This window comes from Cyprinodon tularosa, unplaced genomic scaffold (genome assembly GCF_016077235.1).
Source record: "Cyprinodon tularosa strain WSP-4 unplaced genomic scaffold, ASM1607723v1 ctg795, whole genome shotgun sequence".
NCBI lineage: Eukaryota > Metazoa > Chordata > Actinopteri > Cyprinodontiformes > Cyprinodontidae > Cyprinodon > Cyprinodon tularosa.
Window position 1 is genome coordinate 147207 of NW_024039557.1, and position 20167 is coordinate 167373.

Sequence of the window (20167 nt, forward strand, 5' to 3'; positions counted from 1 at the left end):
CAAAATAACCCCATAGAATAACACTGAAGCATTTTGATGGCAGCGAAACACTTTTGAAGCAAATATTTTTCCACTTTTAAAAATATTCATCTGATGATTGACTGATGAAGTCACCACCCATGTAAACTGATCGTACCGTTTCTTGATTCATCTTTTTTTTAAATATATTTTAGACCATACAGTATAATGGAAAAACATGACAAACCACTTTGAACTAACACATAAGAAGCTGTAAATTGAACGTGAAGATGAAACTGATTTGTTGTGATTTCAGAGACTTTGACCAACACCAGAGAGGAATCTTGAAGCTGAAAGATTTTTAAATCCTCCATCCTGAAGGTGAGAAGCTGAGCATCAAGTTGATCTGCTTCAGAAACTACAGCATTTCCCTGTGAACGTCTATCTATAAATGTTTTATTCTTTGTCTTTTAAGGCTTCCAGTAGATCTGAGCAGTTGTGAAAGGCCTCCTGTCCTGGTCTTCTAGTGAGTCAGGATGTTGTTTTAATATCTGGGTGTTTTTGTGTCTTTAAAGGTCTGAAGCTGCAGATAGAGAAAGACAACAATACCTGAAGACACCTTCAGTCGTTACCATGGCAACTTCATCTCAAACAACTAATGAAGAATTATCAGTGGCTCTTCTGAACATAAATGGCCTCAGGAACAAAACTGAAGATATTCGACACATAATATCCCGGGATAAGGTCCATGTTTTGGCTCTGTGTGAAACTAAATTAGACGCTTCAGTTGCAGACAGTAAAGTTTATATTCCAGGTTTCAGGATGTGGAGGAAGGACAGGGACTGCTATGGAGGGGGGGTTGCTCTCTATGTTCAGGATCATATTGAAGCTAAAGAAAGGACCGACCTGATGAAGACTACAGCTGAGATTATTTGGGTTGAGATGAAGATTTATGGCAGCAGAGCAGTTCTACTGGGATGTTGTTACAGACCACAAATTAAAGATAAAAAAAAAGAGGTTAAATGTTTGGTTAAATTCTATAAGAATATGACTGCGATGTTAAAGGAGAAGGAGGAGAAAGACATTTTTTTGATGGGAGACTTAAACATTGACTTGAAAAAAGATTATTGCCTGCTGAGTTATATTGCTGCAGAAGTTTCATTACACTGGGGATTTAAACAGATTGTAAAAGATCATACAAGAGTGACCAAAACAACAAAGACGTGCATTGATCACATTTATACAAATGTTCCAGATCTTTGCTCAGAACCAAAATCCAGGGTAACTGGTTGCAGTGACCATAATCTCATTACTGTCACTGTCAAAATAAATATTCATAAAGGGGTTGGATGGTCCAACCAAGAGTTTGATCCAAAGAAATTTCAAACTGATATAAAAAGTGCTGACTGGAAGGATGTCTATGAAGAGTCTGATCCCCAGAAAGCTCTGACCTTGTTTACCGAGAAGTTTCTCCCAATAGCAACTAAAAACATGCTGTTTCAGCCCCAAGATATTTATGATGCACTGAAGCTGGATGAGGAGTCTGAAACTTTAATCTCTAAAAGAGATCAAGCAGAAGGGGACAACCGTAAGCAGTTAAAGAAAAAAGTTGTGGAACTTTTTAAGAAAAAACAGAAAATAGGTTTCAGACAGAACCTTGAGGAAGCTGAAAATGATCCTGAAAAGGTTTTAAAAGTGTTTGAAGAGTTTTTGGGAAAAAGTTTGCCTTCATATGTGATCAACATTACAGAAGAAGGAGCTGTGACCTCAAAGGTAGAACATCTATATCCCTGCTGTCAAACCTACACTGGAACCAAAGATTTAGAGTCAATCTTTGAAGGTTCTAGAGAAGACGAGAGGTCAGGTTCATTTAGCTTTAAAGAGATTGATGCTGAAACAGGGAAGAGATTATTGGAGCATCTCTGTGATCATGTGACTCATGGAATCAATGAAACTGAGGCTAAGCTGCTGAAACGTTCAGCTGATGACATCTCTGCTCCCATCTGTCACATCCTGAACAGATGCATCAACAGCAACACGTTTCCTTCTGAGCTGAAAGAGTTTATGAGAATCCCATCTTCCCTGAATAACATGACTCAGCTCAGTGATGTTAACAGTCTCCACGTTATGTTAGGTTGGATCTTTGACATCGTTCTGTTTTTACAGGCCAAGCAGCATTTTATTGATGAGGAGCTGATCCCTTCAGCAACAGTTCAGGATGAAATCAATCAAATAAAATCTGCTTGGCTGAAAGCAACAGCAGAAGGAAAAATAGTTCAAGCTGTGTTCTTCGATTTCAGTTCTTCCTTTGACACCATCAGTCATGACCTGCTACAGAAAACACTGTTATATTTTGAGTTATCGGGGCCAGCTTGGTCTCTGATAGAAAGCTTTCTCTCCCACTGTGAAGGTTCCTGTGGTCTTCCTCCAGGAAGTTTCCTCTCTGAACTCCTCTTTAAAGTCTTTATTAAGAGACTCTTTCAATATTCCTATCCTTTAATCAGTAATGGTTGGGCCATGCTTTACTACGCTGATGGAGACGCTCAGAGGATAAAGACAATGTTGGATAAAAAAGTAAAATCTGTATGGAATCGGGCTGAGAAATATAACATTTCAATTAAACAAGAAACCAGACCAGAACCATTCAAAACCAGGGATACAGACATTTTTGACATTCTTCAATCTCTGTATCAGAGCCATCAAGATCAGTTAAGCTGGATCAGAGCTTTGGGGGTCATAATGCAGAACCGTGATGTTTGGTACAGTGATAAGATCTTAGAAAAACTAGAGGAATGTTTTACTAAGACACGCCTTAAAGCTTTACCTGCGACAGTTAGAGAGAGTGCCCTCAATTCACTGCGGCTGTCTAGATCTAAGCCAAGGGACGTTGGAGACGTTAGGTCAGAGGAAGCTGAGTAAAGATTGAGAATGATGGAGGTAAGGAAGATGGTTTAATCCCTTTATGGTCCAAGTGGTGAAATCTACCCTCTGGGTTTAACAGCATTCATCAGAGAGCAGCTCCACACTGAGTGGAGTCCGGGGAGAACCCTGTGGTAACAACCAGAGTAACAATCTGAATACCAAATTGGTGATCTTGTGACCCCGACAGAGCACTAACAGTCTCCAACCACAAGGGTACAGTTGCCTCACAATGTGTGTACAGATTCTCTGGCTAAAATAGGAGGCAAATAGACTTTTGCTCAGTTTTTTGAAAGTATTCAGCTTCTGCTCTCCTGGCAGCTACAGCTCCTCCTGCAGCTTCATCTTCCTTCTCTTCTCATTTTGCTCCTGGTTCCCTGATCCTTTTAGAAGGACCTGGCATCTCTCATAAAGTTTAATTACAAGCAGTTGACTTTAGTCTGTATCACTGTTTCCATCTAATTTTTAAGTGAATTCTGAGTAATCTATTACAATGTCACACAAACATGTAAATTAGCCCACATCAGCGATGTTACAGCCATCCTGAGACGTCCAGAAAGAAATATGGCTCTAAGGCAACATTCAGGAAGCTGGCAGAGGACAGAGCTGATTAGTTATGTTAGGTAAATGTTTGATGCCTCTTTCAACAAAAGTGTTTTAATCTCCTCCTTCATGCATTTAGTAATTGTGAGATTTGAATCTGGCTTTTCAATCAACCCTTATAAATGTACACTCACCGGCCACTTTATTAGGTACCCCATGCTAGTAACGGGTTGGACCCCCTTTTGCCTTCAGAACTGCCTCAATTCTTGGTGGCATAGATTCAACAAGGTGCTGGAAGCATTCCTCAGGGAGTTTGGTCCATATTGACATGATGGCATCACACAGTTGCCGCAGATTTGTCGGCTGCACATACATGATGCGAATCTCCCGTTCCACCACATCCCAAAGATGCTCTATTGGATTGAGATCTGGTGACTGTGGAGGCCATTTGAGTACAGTGAACTCATTGTCATGTTCAAGAAACCAGTCTGAGATGATTCCAGCTTTATGACATGGCGCATTATCCTGCTGAAAGTAGCCATCAGAAGTTGGGTACATTGTGGTCATAAAGGGATGGACATGGTCAGCAACAATACTCAGGTAGGCTGTGGCGTTGCAACGATGATCAATTGGTACCAAGGGGCCCAAAGAGTGCCAAGAAAATATTCCCCACACCATGACACCACCACCACCAGCCTGAACCGTTGATACAAGGCAGGATGGATCCATGCTTTCATGTTGTAGACGCCAAATTCTGACCCTACCATCCGAATGTCGCAGCAGAAATCGAGACTCATCAGACCAGGCAACATTTTTCCAATCTTCTATTGTCCAATTTCGATGAGCGTGTGCAAATTGTAGCCTCAGTTTCCTGTTCTTAGCTGAAAGGAGTGGCACCCGGTGTGGTCTTCTGCTGCTGTAGCCCATCTGCCTCAAAGTTCCACGTACTGTGCGTTCAGAGATGCTCTTCTGCCCACCTTGGTTGTAACGGGCGGTTATTTGAGTCACTGTTGCCCTTCTATCAGCTCGAACCAGTCTGGCCATTCTCCTCTGACCTCTGGCATCAACAAGGCATTTCCGCCCACAGAACTGCCGCTCACTGGATGTTTTTTCTTTTTCGGACCATTCTCTGTAAACCCTAGAGATGGTTGTGCGTGAAAATCCCAGTAGATCAGCAGTTTCTGAAATACTCAGACCAGCCCTTCTGGCACCAACAATCATGCCACGTTCAAAGTCACTCAAATCACCTTTCTTCCCCATACTGATGCTCGGTTTGAACTGCAGGAGATTGTCTTGACCATGTCTACATGCCTAAATGCACTGAGTTGCCGCCATGTGATTGACTGCTTAGAAATTAAGTGTTAACGAGCAGTTGGACAGGTGTACCTAATAAAGTGGCCGGTGAGTGTATGTTTGCTAAGCCAGTTATAATTTTATTATCATATTCCAAAATGCCTCTTGTTTTCACAAGTGGAAAAGTAAAATCTGTTACGCACTTTTTGGCATCAAGAAAATTATTCTTATTGCCAAATCGCCTGACAGGACACTTTAAAAAAAAAAAAAAAGAAAAAAAGCGCAGTTTTGTTTTTGTTTTTTTACCTCCTGAATCTATGAAAAAAAAATCCTTTTAAGGGGTTAAATTTAGCACAAATTTAATGCAAGTTATTCACATCTGTGTAAACACATTACCTTTCTGATATAAATAATATGTAAATGCATCTTTTTGCTACATTTAATATTGAACAGACTGCCTTCAGATATTCATTTTCTGTACAAGTGTGTCATATGTAAACAGGACTGATTGTTTTTAATGAACTTTATTCTATACAACGAAATAAAATATTATTCACAGAACTTTATAAACGTGGTTATTAATTATATTTTTTATCTGTAATGATTTGTTTTAATTTAAAAATCCTAAACTTCTGCATTCTGTTAATTTCTGTCATGATTTTTCTAAGGCTCGGACCCACATGCAGTGAAGCCAAACAGAGAGACGCAGAATAAAGTTCAATGGGTTTTATTGAAGGTTATTTGGAGTTCGGTGGTAGAGTTCCTCCAAACTCTGCTCAGCCGGAAACTGGAAGACGAGGGGAAGACAGACTGTTAGATTCAGGCTCAGTGGGAAATTGGAGTTGTTAATCTTGAAGGAGAGGATTTGTTGCCACTCACGTTTCCAGAGAAGAAGAGACACGTAGACTCCAGTCTGTGTGTTGGTCTTCCAGAGTTTGTTTGATTCGGTGCAGGGCTGAACAGGGTTTACCCAGAACTCGGACGGAGTGGAATGATGCAGCCGCTGGTTGCAACTCAATTTTCCTATGGTACTTAAACGGGTCGTGGGGAAGATGATTTCCTTACTCAGTGATCTCAGCGTGCTCAAAGGTGGCTGGATCCAAACTTCCTGTTTGGAATCCGTCGCTCAGTGTAAGACTCAGTTGATCCCACTTGGGAGAAGGCGGTCCGAAAAGGTCCAGTTTGCAGGAAGGCTTCCTGCCGAAAGGCAAAGAACAAACAAAGCTGAGACTCAGGGAGAAACAAGCGCTCAGTTAAACTCAATGAGATCTCAGCTTGGCTAGAGGACAAAAACTCGGAATGCAAAACTCAGATTAGACTCAGCATTAACAAGGCTTGGCTAGAGTACCCCAAACTGGTAAACACTCTGGCGTCGAAGTAGTGGCAACCAGCAGCTTAAAGGAATAGTACACCCAAAACATGATTAGCCTTCATTTTCTACTCACCCCCATGCTGAACAACACTCTGGAGTACTTTTTTAATATCTCAAATGCATCTGGAGATCTGGGAGGCTTCTTGCTGTCTGCTGACATTCAAATAATGGAGGTCTATGGCGCCCGAGACAGAAAGGTCCATAAAAGTCCACAAAAAACGTGTCAATATTCCTCCATACTGCTCGTCCAATGTATTCCAAGTGTCCTGAGTGGGTAGCATCCAGAATTTACTCGAAACGAAGTCATTTAGAATGTTTTTAGAGCATAAACAGTAGTGTATAGGATTTCCTGAAAGCGAAATTTTATTCTTACCAAGAAAAAATGTAGACTAAGAAATCCACTTAAAAAACAAAATTTTTTTTTATTATTATTTATTTTTTTATTTGACAGGGACAGTAAAATTAAACATTGCAACCAAACAGGTGGCCGATGTCCAAGTACATAAGGCTTGTAGCCATGGGCTAATTTGCAGCTTTCGTCCCTGGTTAGGCTTTTAAAAGGTGTTAGCATTAAGGGGGAGGGAGGTTAGTAACGACACACAGATGCATAAAAAAACTAAACAAGAAAAGTAAAAAAAAAACAAAAAAAAATGTACAGTACAAGCCAGTTTAGTGCTCACACTCTTGATTGTCTTTGAGCCATTTTTTCAATCTTGTGGAGAAAAGTCGAATATCAGTCTGTGACTGAAGCTCCAGAGGCAAAGAGTTCCAGAGATGTGATGCTTTCACTGAGAAGGCAGACTGACCCATAGATGTCCGACATCTTTTAATCCTGCAGTTCCCACTAGCTCCACCTCTTTTCCTGATTCCTTCATTTGCAAACTTTAAAACAAATTTACAGATTACTTCAGGGCCAAGACCATTAAGGCATTTAAAAATAGCTTTTAAAAATGAGAAATTTATAAAAATGTTCAAATGTCATCATGTTGTATTTTTTTATAATTTTGATTGATGCCACTTCACCGGTTTTTGATAGAATATTTTTAATGTTTGCTTGTGAAGTGAGAGTAAAGGTTAAAGCAGACTTTGTGGCCTGGGCCCAAACATAAAAAGCGGCTCTTTGTCAAGAAACTCATAAAAACATCCAGAGTTTTTCCACAAATGAATCAGACTAAAGGAATCCGCTCTGAACTGGATGAGAGGAGTTTCCTGTGGTTAAGCAGCTGGACTGGAATTGCTCCAGCCTGGAGACCATGATCATCCGTCTGATCGCTGGTCCTTCTGTTGGGTGATCAAATGTCTGGTCTTAGACCGTTTTCTCATAAAGGTGTTGGTGTGGATTCTCCTACCAAGTCTATGTTCTAACTCTAAAGCCACACCACACAAAATAAAACTAGTTTTTAAGTTAAACCATCCAAAAGACTCTTGAAGCTCCGCTTTTGTCAATGTTTTTTTCATCATTACTAATCATATTATTTACTGTAAGAATTCTTTACAGAAATGCATCATAAGGTTAAAAAGTAGCTCATCACTTTTTCATGTTATCAAAAAAAAAAAAAATGAGTGAAAAGTGAGTCACGGGACATGAAATCTGGGTGTTTCCCATTTCGAAATGTGTTGCATAAGAGAAAATAAGGAAATGTGGTATTGCTCCCACACTGAGTGGGAGGAGGGATCAGGCAGAGTGCGGTGCTTCCTATAACAGGCTGCCTGTTTCGTTTCAAGCCAGAGGAAGAAGCTGATGAATCCGTGGAGCTCCGATATCCAACATCATAACTTAATCCAACTTTTTACTCATTTAATCTCCATGACTTTAAACTGTTTGGAGACCTGTGGATTTTGATGTTCTCAAAGTTTTTACAAACAGGTTAGTTACTTTTTTTTTCCTTTTTGCAGATCTTTTAAAACTGACTCAAAGTGTTTGTATGAAAGTCCACAGCTTTGAGTAAAGGCATTTATCCTAAGCTGTAAAACACATGAAGCTGCCTCTAAACTGAAAAAAATTTACTGCTACCCTTTGTTTTTAATTTATTTGTAAATCTATATCCCTCAACAGGCAAATACATGTATTGCATCTTACTAAACAAAACTATTGAAATAAGCTCTCAACTAAATAATTGTAAGTAAAATATCCATGAATACCTGACCTTACCTGACCCTGTTCAGATCAGAAATAGAAGATATTGTTTTTTTTCTTGGCTGCACTGTTGCTCAGTTTGTAGCACTGATGCCTTTTAGTTAAAAGGTTGTGGGTTTGATCCCCGGTCTTTCACTGCAAAAAATATAAATCTCAATAAGTTATTTTTTCTTAAAATAAGTGTGTTTTTCCTTGATTTGAGGAGGTAAGTAAGACACTTTGCCAATGGAACAAGACAATTTCCTTTTAAAATAAGAAAAAACTATTTTATCGTCTTATTTCAAGTAAATATTATCTAACTATCTTATTTTAAGAGTGAAAATACTCATTCCATTGGCAAATCATCTTATTTACCTGCTCAAATTAAGGCTAAATATACTTAATTTAAGCCATTTTTTACTTATTTCTGGATTGTTTTTGCAGTGATGCAGTGTGCATGGGCAGGTTCTTTCTGGGTGTTCTGGCTTCTTCTCACAGTCACAAAATAAGCTGCGCCTCTAACTTGTCATTCTGCGTGATTTGTGCATGATTATATGTCTGTGCCTCTCTTTTTAAAATTAAGTAGCAAAACAAAAGTTAATCTTTTGTTGAGAAGAGAAATTTGGTGGTAAACTTTATTTAAGTTTGTTTGTTAAATCAACACTTCTTAGTAAGTACGTAAAAGTAAAAAAAAAAATCCACTGGACTTGGTTTCCAAGGTTTGAAGACGTTTCGCTTCCCGTCCAGGAAGATTTCTCAATTCAAATGTCTTCTTAGTAAGTAAAATCAATTCTTATTTTCACTGAGTGATATTCACTGGATAACTTTTCTGTTAATGGAAAAACTCGCTGTGATTCTGCTGGACTTAAATACCTCACTAGTTTTGAACTTCAGTATTATTCTAATTTACTGTGAAGCTCAATAAGAAGTGTGATGTTATGAGGCCTCGCTAGCAGCGGTCATGTGACTATATATATATATATAGGTTAATAGACTATATTAATTACGCTACATATGCTTCTAAAAAAAATCCACCTTCTCTCTTTTTTTTCACAACTAGACTACTGCATACAGATACTGAACAAAAAGCTCTGTCTTTTCAGTAGGATCTAAGCCAGTCTAGTACTTTACTAAAGAGGGAAACCCAATTTTCCAGGAACTCTAATAATATGTGGTGATTAACGGCGTAGAATTTTTCACTAAAGTCTAAGAATGCACATCTAAATTTAAAGAAGCTTTGAAAGAAAAAACTCAACAGTGAAATAGATGAAACAGTGACTGTGATTTATTGTGATTTCAGAGACTGAACCCAGACTTAAAGGGGTTTACTGTAACTGCGGGCCTTTAGGACCTTGAGGAAAAAGAAGATGTGTTGTACCTCCGTCATGAAGGTGAGAAGCTAAACATCAAGGATCTGAAATTGCAGCATCTCTCTGTTAAGTTCTGACTATAAATAACTTTTTCTTTGTCTTTAAAGGCTTCCAGTAGATCTGATCAGCTGTGAAAAGCCTCCTGTCCTGGTCTTCTGGTCAATCAGGGTGTTTCTTTAATATTTGGGATGACTTCGTGTCTTAAAACGGCTCACACTCCAGATGGAAAAAGACAACTTTACCAGCGGACATCTTCAGTCGCTGCCATGGGAACTCCATCACAATCAACTGATGAAGAATTATCAGTGGCTCTTCTGAACATAAATGGCCTCAGGAACAAAACTGAAGATATTCGTCACATAATATCCCGGGATAAGGTCCACGTTTTGGCTCTGTCTGAAACTAAATTAGACGCTTCAGTTGCAGACAGTAAAGTTTATATTCCAGGTTTCAGGATGTGGAGGAAGGACAGGGACAGCTATGGAGGGGGGGTAGCTCTCTATGTGCAGGATCATATTGAAGCTAAAGAAAGGACCGACCTGATGAATCCTGAAGTGGAAATCATTTGGGTTGAGATGGAGATTCCTGACAGCAGACCAGTTCTACTAGGATGTTGTTACATACCAAATAATGAGGATACAAAATATTTGGTTAAACTCTATGAGAGCATAACTAAGATGTTGAAGAAGAAGGAGGAGAAAAATATTTTCGTGATGGGAGACTTTAACATTGACTTTAAAAAAGACTCTCTGCTGAGTTATATCGCTGAAAAAGTTTCATCTAAATGGGGGTTTAAGCAGATTGTAGAAGATCCTACAAGACTAACCGACAAATCAGCAACGTGCATTGATCACATTTACACAAATGCTGCAGATCTTTGCTATAAACCTGAATCCAGGGTAACTGGTTGCAGTGACCATAACCTCATCACCGTCACTGTCAAAATAAAGATTCCTAAACGGGTCAGAAGGTTGAGGTCAAATCAAGACTTCAATTTAGACACATTTCTTGCTGACATAAAAAGTGCTGACTGGAAAGCTGTCAGTGAGGAGTCCGATCCTGAGAAATCTCTGCTGATGCTAACTGAGAAGTTTCTGTCAATAGCAGATAAAAACGCCTCAATTCAGACCAAAGATATTTATGATTCATTGAGGCCAAAGGACAGGTTGGAAACTTTAATCAGTGAAAGAGATCAGGCAGTAGGAAAAATGAAAAAGAGGTTGAAGAAAAAAGAGCTGGAAGATTTTGTTAAAAAAAATAAAAAAAAATATTTCCAGCAGATTTTTGAGGAAGCTAAAAATGATCCTAAAAAGCTTTTAAAAGTGTTTGAAGAATTTTTGGGAGAGAGTTTGCCTTCATATGTGATCAGCATTACAGAAGAAGGAGTAGAACATCTTGATCCCTGCTGTCAAACCTTCACTGGAACCAAAGATTTAGAGTCCATCTTTGAAGGTTCCAGAGAAGACGAGAGGTCAGGTTTATTTAGCTTTAAAGAGATTGATGCTGGAGCAGTGAAGAGATTATTGGAGCATCTCTGTGATCATGTGACTCATGGAATCAATGAAACTGAAGCTAACCTGCTGCAATGTTCAGCTGATGACATTTCTGCTCCCATCTGTCACATCCTGAACAGATGCATCAAGAGTGAAATGTTTCCTTCTGAGCTGAAAGAGTTTATGAGAATCCCATCTTCCCTGAATAACTTGACTCAGCTCAGAGATGTTAACAGTCTCCACGTTATGTTAGGTTGGATCTTTGATATTGTTCTGTTTTTACAGTCAAAAAAGTATTTAATTAAGTGGAAACTAATCGCCTCAGCAACAGTTCAGGATGAAATTATTCAAATAGAAACTGCTTGGCTGAAAGCAACAGCAGAAAGGAAAATAGTTCAAGCTGTGTTCTTGGATTTCAGTTCTTCCTTTGACACCATCAGTCATGTTCTGTTAAAGAAAAAACTGAAAACTTCTGGTTTCTCACCTTCAGCTCGTTCTCTGATAAAAAGGTTTCTCTCCTTTGGTCAAGATCCTCATGGTCTTCCTCGAGGAAGCCTCCTCTCTCAACTGCTCTTCACCGTCTTTATCAAGAGTCTCTTACGCACATCCAGTGCTGTTATCTGGGACGGTTGTGCCATGGTTTACTCTGCTAATCAAAACGATCAGAGTATAGAGACAGAGTTAGGTGATATAGTGAAATCAGTAAGTGATCAAGCTGCAACATTCAACATTTCACTTAGAGAAACCAGACCAGAACCATTCAAAACCAGGGATAAAGACATTTTTGACATTCTTCAATCTCTGTATCAGAGCCATCAAGATCAGTTAAGCTGGATCAGAGCTTTGGGGATCATAATGCAGAACTATGGTGTTTGGTACAGTGATAAGATCTCAGAAAAACTAGAGGAATGTTTTACTAAGACACGCCTTAAAGCTTTACCTGCGACAGTTAGAGAGAGTGCCCTCAATTCACTGCGGCTGTCTAGATCAGAAGTCAGAACCAAGGGACGTCGGAAAAGTAAGGTCGGAGGAAGCTGAGTAAAGATGGAGAATAATGGAGGTAAGGAAGATGGTTTAATCCCTTTATGGTCCAAGTGGGGAAATCTACCCTCTGGGTTTAACAGCATTCATCTGAGAGCAGCTCCACACTGAGTGGAGTCCAGGGAGAACCCCGTGGTTCAGGATCTAACTCAGGGTACCCATCTGAGGTCCAGACTAGTGATCTAATGACTTCCCAGGACGCTAAAAATCTCCAACCATTAGGTAACTGCTGTGTCACAACACATCTATGAAATTCAGGCATAAATTAGTGGCAACCAGACTTTGGCTCAGTTTTTTGAAAAAGTTTTAACACCTAAATGGAGACTTTATCAGCTCAATCCAGAGCATCAGTTCTCAAACATGTTCACATTAGTCAAATAATTATATGACATCTTCAGCAGCCATCATGTGCTGGATAAGATTATTTTTACTTGTTTTATATCAGTTGGATGTGTGATAGTGAGGAGAAATCTAGAGCACAAAATGCAGTAGCACTTGGGGCTTAGGATTTAGAGCAGCTCTAGTTGGAGCTCTGGCGTTTTTAATCACTTGGAGGACCTTCTTCCTGGATGAATTCACAGCCAGAACCAGATTAATTACCCAACCATCATGCTCTTGGTTGTAAACTCTAAGTTTTAAACTCTATGTTTAACAACCAGGAAAACTATGAACAGGACTAACCTTTGATGATCAGGAATATAGGGTTTGGTCAGAGAGGACAGGTGGTTTGAAAGAGGGTTGAAGGAAGCCATTTATGTCTAAAGACGTAACCTATTCTCATTATGAGTGCGTATGAAATCGTACGAAAAGTTATGCACCGTAAATTTGGACGTTTTTTTCGTCGTATGCGCATGCGCATTCACGAATATAGAATATAAATTACAATTAGCCCTAACCCTAACCCTTTTCCTGTCTGCCAGCGCATGCGCACTGATGTGGTTTTTTTGTGGAAAAATGTCCAAAACGTACGAAATAGTGTGCATAACTTTTCGTATGATTTCATACGCACTGATAATGAGAATATGTTGAAAGACGGGGGGGCGCTGTGGTTTCAGTTTCTGTAATAGCCAAAGTGTCAAAACAAAGTAAAGACACTTTGGTTGAACAGTAACATGTTATGAATAAACCTTGAGAAAAAAATTCTGGTTTATTATGGGAATAAATATGTCTTCTATGCAAACACTCCTGTCACTCAGACATTCAGACAAACACATTCCTAAATGTTCGATATCAAAAACATCAATTATGGAAACGATTTGGAACAATGAGAAATGAAGGTGTGTTCTCTTTCAGGTGGATTGATCAATCCCCATGTGTCCACCTGGTTGTTATTTTCAACTAGTGTATGAACTACAGCTGTCTTTATGAATTAATGGGTCAGTAAAGGGGCCGTTATCATTGAACGGGCCCCAAATCTGATTAAAATCTCCAGCCAGGAAGATATCCACCTCCATTTCCCCCAAGATTGCATTCACTTCATGGAAGAGGCCTGCATCTCCTTGTGTGGAGATTGCTTCCCTTTGCTAACAGCATACAGACAGAGCATTCTACCCTGTCTGTCAGAAAAAGCCATCTGAAAGGAGAAAATAATTGTAAAAATAAAACAAATATATTAGATGTTGTGTTCTATCTATTGTGGATTCTGTAATACATTAGCAAGGTACTTGAAGACGATCTTTTATTAAAGTCATGATTAATCTGGTATGACTCTTTTCGTCGCCGTAACTCACTGATCTCTATATTTATCCACTGCTAAAAAAAAAGTGAAGCCACTGGCTGCCATATTGGTACTCCCAACTCCCACGGAGATGCACCATAAAAATGCCTAGATATGTAGCATTAGGTTACAACAACAAGCAGTTTGCTGGCTCTAGGAAGATGCTTCACAGGTAATAGTTACAGTCTGTGGATGTACTAACCAAGAAAATCCACCTATACACTGATGTATCCTGTAGTATATTATGAAGTGTAACATTCGTCTAGCTATCTCAGACTGACTGGAAGACATTGACTTTTAGCCAACGACATTGTGTCTAACTTTAGAAATAAATGGTAAGTGGTAAATGGCCTGTACTTATATAGACAATGGCTTGACTCCACCCTATACTAGCAATGGATTGGTGTGATTTGGTGATGCAGTGCTTAGCGCACACAAACCATGTACCCATGTCAGTCCTCGACGTGGGTGACCTGGGTTCGAATCCAGCCTGTGGTTCTTTCTTACATGTCTTTTTCTCCTCTCTCATACCCCCTTTCCTGTTAGCCTACTGGTAAGAGGGCCCCCTCGTTTACACTATGCTTCTATAACTCAATTTAGACTTAACTTTATATATATGATATATATATATATATATATATATATATATATATATATATATATATATATATATATATATATATATATATATATATATATATATATATATATATATATATATATATATATATATATATATATATATATATATATATATATCTCAACAAGTGACTATGTTGTCAATAAAGTTGAGTATATATATATATAAACAAGTGAACAAACTATGAAAACCTTTCCCACCCAGGTAAACACTAGCTTCAAAGCCTCATCTGCTTAAAAGAGCTGTTCTGTATGAACACAACATCTGCTTTAATTTTTTTGAAGATATGTCATTATTTTCCCCAGTTACAATAACATTTTTTTTTTGTTTTTTTGTCTGTACTAACAATGTAAAAGAAAAAAAGCAGAAAAGCAATGTTTAACATAAACTTGCAAACCTACTTCTTTCCAATGAGATGCCATCTATCAAACAGAGTAATTAAAATCACCAAGCTTCAACCAGTGGTCGCAGAGAGCGGCTGAGATCTCAGGACACTTGAAACATTTGAAAACATGTACATGAAACCAGTCTGAAAATCTAAAGCGGATTCATTTTCCCACTGCCAGAACAAACTGAATCACAAATTAAATAATTAAACAATACTAAAACAATTATATGTGGAAAGTTTACTTGCGTGATGACAAATTGTATAATTTACACCGTCAAGATATAATGTTCCTCAGTGGCAGATTTACACATTCTGTGTGAACTTAGGAACCTTTGGAGACATCATGTTTCTGTTACAACTGGTCCCTCACAGTAAATGTTTTCACTGGCTGTTATAAATGTTGTGACAATTTTACATTTCTATTTTTTCTCTTAATAAGTAAGAAGTTTAAAAATTTTAATTTTACAACTAGTTTAAGGCAAAGAACGTATTTTTAAAATAGATATACATTTATATAAATTGGGCATGAAGGGGTTAAAAAATATTTACGTAAATATGACTAAAAGGAGCCTAAAATGTTTTAACTCTAAGCATTTAACCACTGCCACCTCGTCTGGTTCTAGTTTTTCTGCTCTCCAAGCCTCCTTAGCAGCCATGACTCTTGTTTATAAGCTAAATCAGTTTATTCTATTATCATCAACAAAACTCAGATTTAGATATTTTGCTGGGGTGTGAGAGCCAAATCCTACTGATATGAATTAATTGAGAAAAAAACCCCCCACAAAACTCTTCTTTCAGAGTGGACACTAATAGAAGGGTTTGAGACACCTTCTTATTATTTATCCACCCACGTCGAGGATAAATAAATACTGTACTGCAAGAAAGGCTTTCTGTAGGCAATAAATAGCCTTTTCAAGAGATGACCCAAAGCAAAGAATAATGGTATCATCAGCATAAGAATGCATATTAGCATCAGAGAAATTTTGCTTAACATTGTTGATGTAAAAGATAAAGAGGGGACCAAAAACAGAACCTTGTGGCATGCCCTTTTGAACAGTAACAAATTCAGAACAAAGCCCCACATTTTATACACTGGGACCGGTTTTCTAGATAATTTGAAAATTAAAGCAACCACATCCTCTGACAGGACAATAAGGAGTAGCCTGCGTTTTAAAATAGCATGGTCTATGGAGTCAAAGGCTTTTGAAAGGTCAATAAAAAGTAAATCAGATGGACTGATTCAGGCTGGATATTTCCTATTCTCTATCTGCTGCTGGAAGTTAGAGACCCTTTAATAAAACACAGGCTCTGCTCTACAGAGAGGCTCAACTTGCTGAGAAACTGGAGCTCAATGACAGAGAAGGGAAGATTCGGCACCTGGCATTTGGACCTCTAGAGAGTTTCCTGAGTCTATCTGAGGTCCAGCATGGCTCCACAGTTTGCTTAAAACTGACCAACTAAAATGGTTTTAAATTTGAGCAGGATCCACAATTGAAACCATGTAACACCATTGAGACAGAAGGAAATGTCTCTCTGGTAATTGGATGGAATAGGGGGACATTCCCAGCACCTTCCCTAGAGATGCTTCTCAGACAAGCAGAAAAAGACTTTTGGTCATAAAGGGGGAAAATCTGATAAAAATTCATTTAAAGAACTTAAAGATATCAAAGTTCTCTTCAGAGGCCGTCCAATAGTTCACATCAGCAGGTCCAAAGGCTTTAAAGAAGCTGGGGATGGATGTGCTGGATCAGGAGAACCAGAGTAAAGTTCTTGGACAGCTGAGGGTTCAAAGCTGTTCGTCCGGCTCCAGGTGCACCACTTGGGCCTGTAGCGCCCCCCAGAGGACAGTAATGGAAATGCATCTAATAAAAGAAGAACTGCTTTGCAGGAAGACCAGAGATGTGAAAGTCTCTGAGCTGCTCCAGGAAGTGTGTCTAAGCTCACCAAAAGAGATGATGGAACAGATTAAAACAGATCTTCACTCAATTTGATGTCTGAAATTAAGAAAAAAGAAAATCAAAAATATCTGACTGAAAACCCTGAAGAAATTCCCTGAGAAACCATAATTTCCTCACTGAGCTGTTTGCAGCAACAGGTTGAAGAGTTGAACCACTAAAAACTGTGCAGACAACATCTAAAATAAAATCATTCAAAATAAAAACATAAAAAACTGCATCACAATAAAGCAAACCTGCTGCCTTAAAACTTTAGTAATGGAGCCCTGGCAGAAGTTCAACTAAAGAAACTCATTGCTTTCCTTCATCCACCTGCGACACAGCCAATCAACTTTGAACCACACCTCCAGGAAAGCCAATCAGCATCCAAAGTTCATCTTAAAAGGCCTTCAATCCACACGTCTCTGCTTCTGTGTGCAGATGGTGGTTGCACTGTTTGACCTGCAGATGACCCTGTTTCAACCCACCTCCATGAGTTTTTCAGATTGAATTAAGCTTCATTACAGATTAACAGAATCACCATGGAGAGCGTTCTGAGCAGCTGTCTCACTGTGTGGTGTGGAGGCTGCAGCGCCTCAGACTGGAAGAAGGTGAGAAACGCAGAGAGGATCATTGGGGGCTCCTCTTCCCTCCATTAAAGGCCCTTCATACCAGCGCTGCGTGTCCCGAGCCCGTGACATCATCAATGATCCCTCACCCCCCCACCATGGACTGTTCTCCCTGCTGCCCTCTGGGAAGAGGCTTCAGAGTTTTAATGCAGGTCAAGTTTCTTCCCCACTGCCATTAGACGGCTGAATGTTTTGTAAAATGAGTTATTTTATTGTATCTTATTATATCTTTTATATTTATTATATTTTAGTATTTAAAAAAAAACAAATGTTAGAACTGTAAATATACAGTCAAATGTTTATATTAGTTTTTATGTATTTTTTACTGTTTTCAAGGCTGCACTTTTAAAAAATGAAATTGTCTAGAGGGCTGTTCTTAACGAAAGCTCTTTTTGTTTATACTTGTGGGTACAAAATTTCAAAATAAATCAATTTAAGTCTAATTGTTGATTTCTCGTTCAAAATGAATCAGAGAAAAAAGTTGAAGAGTTTCATTAAATTAATTTCAAACAATTGAGCCACTAAATGGAGATTTATTCAAATTTCATCTTCATTGTTCCAAAGAGAAAAAACAATATCAGACATTAAATAACAGAGAAGATCAAACAAAGAAGAAAAAACATCTCTAAACTCAGAGTTTATCATCAGGATCCAGTCAGAGTCTATTTAAACTTAAACTGCTGCAGCTTCAAACTCTGTGGATCATCAGGACACAGATCAGCTTCTCTCCTCCACTAAGATCATCATGAGTCCCACTTCCTGCAGAGAGAAGAAGAATGAACAGAGGAGATCAGTGAGTGGTTCCAGGATCTCGCTCTCCAACAGCTGTCAGTCAGTGATGCAGCACATCCTAGATAAAGATCAGCAGGTGTTTCAATCCTGATGGATTCAATCCAACCATTTACTTACAGAATCTCCAGTTTGTAGTTTGGATTCTTTATAAGATCCTGAAGCTGCTGAACATCTGATTCCTTCAGCTTGTTATACATCAGGTCCAGATGTTCCAGATGTGAGGGGTTTGACTCCAGAGCCGAGACCAGGGAAGCACAGCTGACCTTTGACAAACCGCAGCTCCTAAATCTGGATGATGAATGGAAAGATGTGAGCTGATCCAACAGGATGCAGGTTAGAACACTCAAACAGAACCAGCTAAAGATATCTCATTAATATTAATGACAACAAGCTGCTCCATTAAAGACCTGCTGACTTCAACAGGGAGAAGGAGAAATCACACACAAGACCAACCATAGAGCAATGTGGTTCTCCTCACTGGGTTTTCGTCAAAGCAGACAGAAACCCAAACAGGACTCCAGCAGAAGACATACCCACACCCAGGCTTGGACTGATAATGTGTGATAGTGGACCAGTCCTAATTTCAGAGTGTAAGGGCCGGCCATCCTTAAATCATGCTCCTACCTGTAACAGTAAATAACTCAAGGAGCTGAAGAAGTAACACAATGTTAACTCCCTAAATGATGCCTGCAGTATATATAGCCCTTCCTTGTCATGCTTATCCTTGTGATGGTTGGCCGAAATTGTTCCCAGTCTGAGCCTGCCCTGACCATTAGTCATTCCCTAAGTTGGTGGGTTTCAGACAAACTGAGATCACATAAGACTGGTTCAACCCAAAGACCCATTCCAATGGTACCAACAGGGAACGTTGGATAAGCTGTTGGAGTCCAACAAAGCTGCCTCTGGGCCAGTACAGTAGACCCAAATCATCAGGCCAAGATACAGCATTTTCACTTACCTTAACTTGGACAGAGGATTATACATAGCCATTCTGGTGAAGAACAAAGTACACTATATTGCCAAAAGTATTTGCTCACCCATCCAAATTATTGGAATCAGGTGTTCCAATCACTTCCATGGCCACAGGTGTATAAATTCAAGCACCTAGGCATGCAGACTGTTTTTACAAACATTTGTGAAAGAATGGGTCGCTCTCAGGAGCTCAGTGAATTCCAGCGTGGAACTGTGATAGGATGCCACCTGTGCAACAAATCCAGTCGTGAAATTTCCTCGCTCCTAAATATTCCACAGTCAACTGTCAGCTGTATTATAAGAAAATGGAAGTGTTTGGGAACGACAGCAACTCAGCCACGAAGAGGTAGGCCACGTAAACTGACGGAGCGGGGTCAGCGGATGCTGACGCGCATAGTGCGAAGAGGTCGCCAACTTTCTGCAGAGTCAATCACTACAGACCTCCAAACTTCATGTGGCCTTCAGATTAGCTCAAGAACAGTGCGCAGAGAGCTTCATGGAATGGGTTTCCATGGGCGAGCAGCTGCATCCAAGCCATACATCACCAAGTGCAATGCAAAGCGTCGGATGCGGTGGTGTAAAGCACGCCGCCACTGGACTCTAGAGCAGTGGAGACGCGTTCTCTGGAGTGACGAATCGCGCTTCTCCATCTGGCAATCTGATGGACGGGTCTGGGTTTGGCGGTTGCCAGGAGAACGGTACTTGTCTGACTGCATTGTGCCAAGTGTAAAGTTTGGTGGAGGGGGGATTATGGTGTGGGGTTGTTTTTCAGGAGCTGGGCTTGGCCCCTTAGTTCCAGTGAAAGGAACTCTGAATGCTTCAGCATACCAAGACATTTTGGACAATTCCATGCTCCCAACTTTGTGGGAACAGTTTGGAGCTGGCCCCTTCCTCTTCCAACATGACTGTGCACCAGTGCACAAAGCAAGGTCCATAAAGACATGGATGACAGAGTCTGGTGTGGATGAACTTGACTGGCCTGCACAGAGT

The 20167-nt window shown here is 39.5% G+C and overlaps 1 protein-coding gene across 1 annotated transcript; it reads left to right on the forward strand.

Moving 5' to 3' along the window:
* Nucleotides 1-267: 267 nt before the first annotated feature.
* Nucleotides 268-17294, forward strand: LOC119773968. Its single transcript, XM_038271210.1, has 4 exons — nucleotides 268-339; nucleotides 9679-11042; nucleotides 16170-16287; nucleotides 17226-17294. The coding sequence occupies exons 2-4, from the start codon at nucleotides 9760-9762 to the stop codon at nucleotides 17292-17294; spliced, it is 1470 nt and encodes a 489-aa protein (XP_038127138.1). The 5' UTR covers nucleotides 268-339; nucleotides 9679-9759.
* Nucleotides 17295-20167: the final 2873 nt, after the last annotated feature.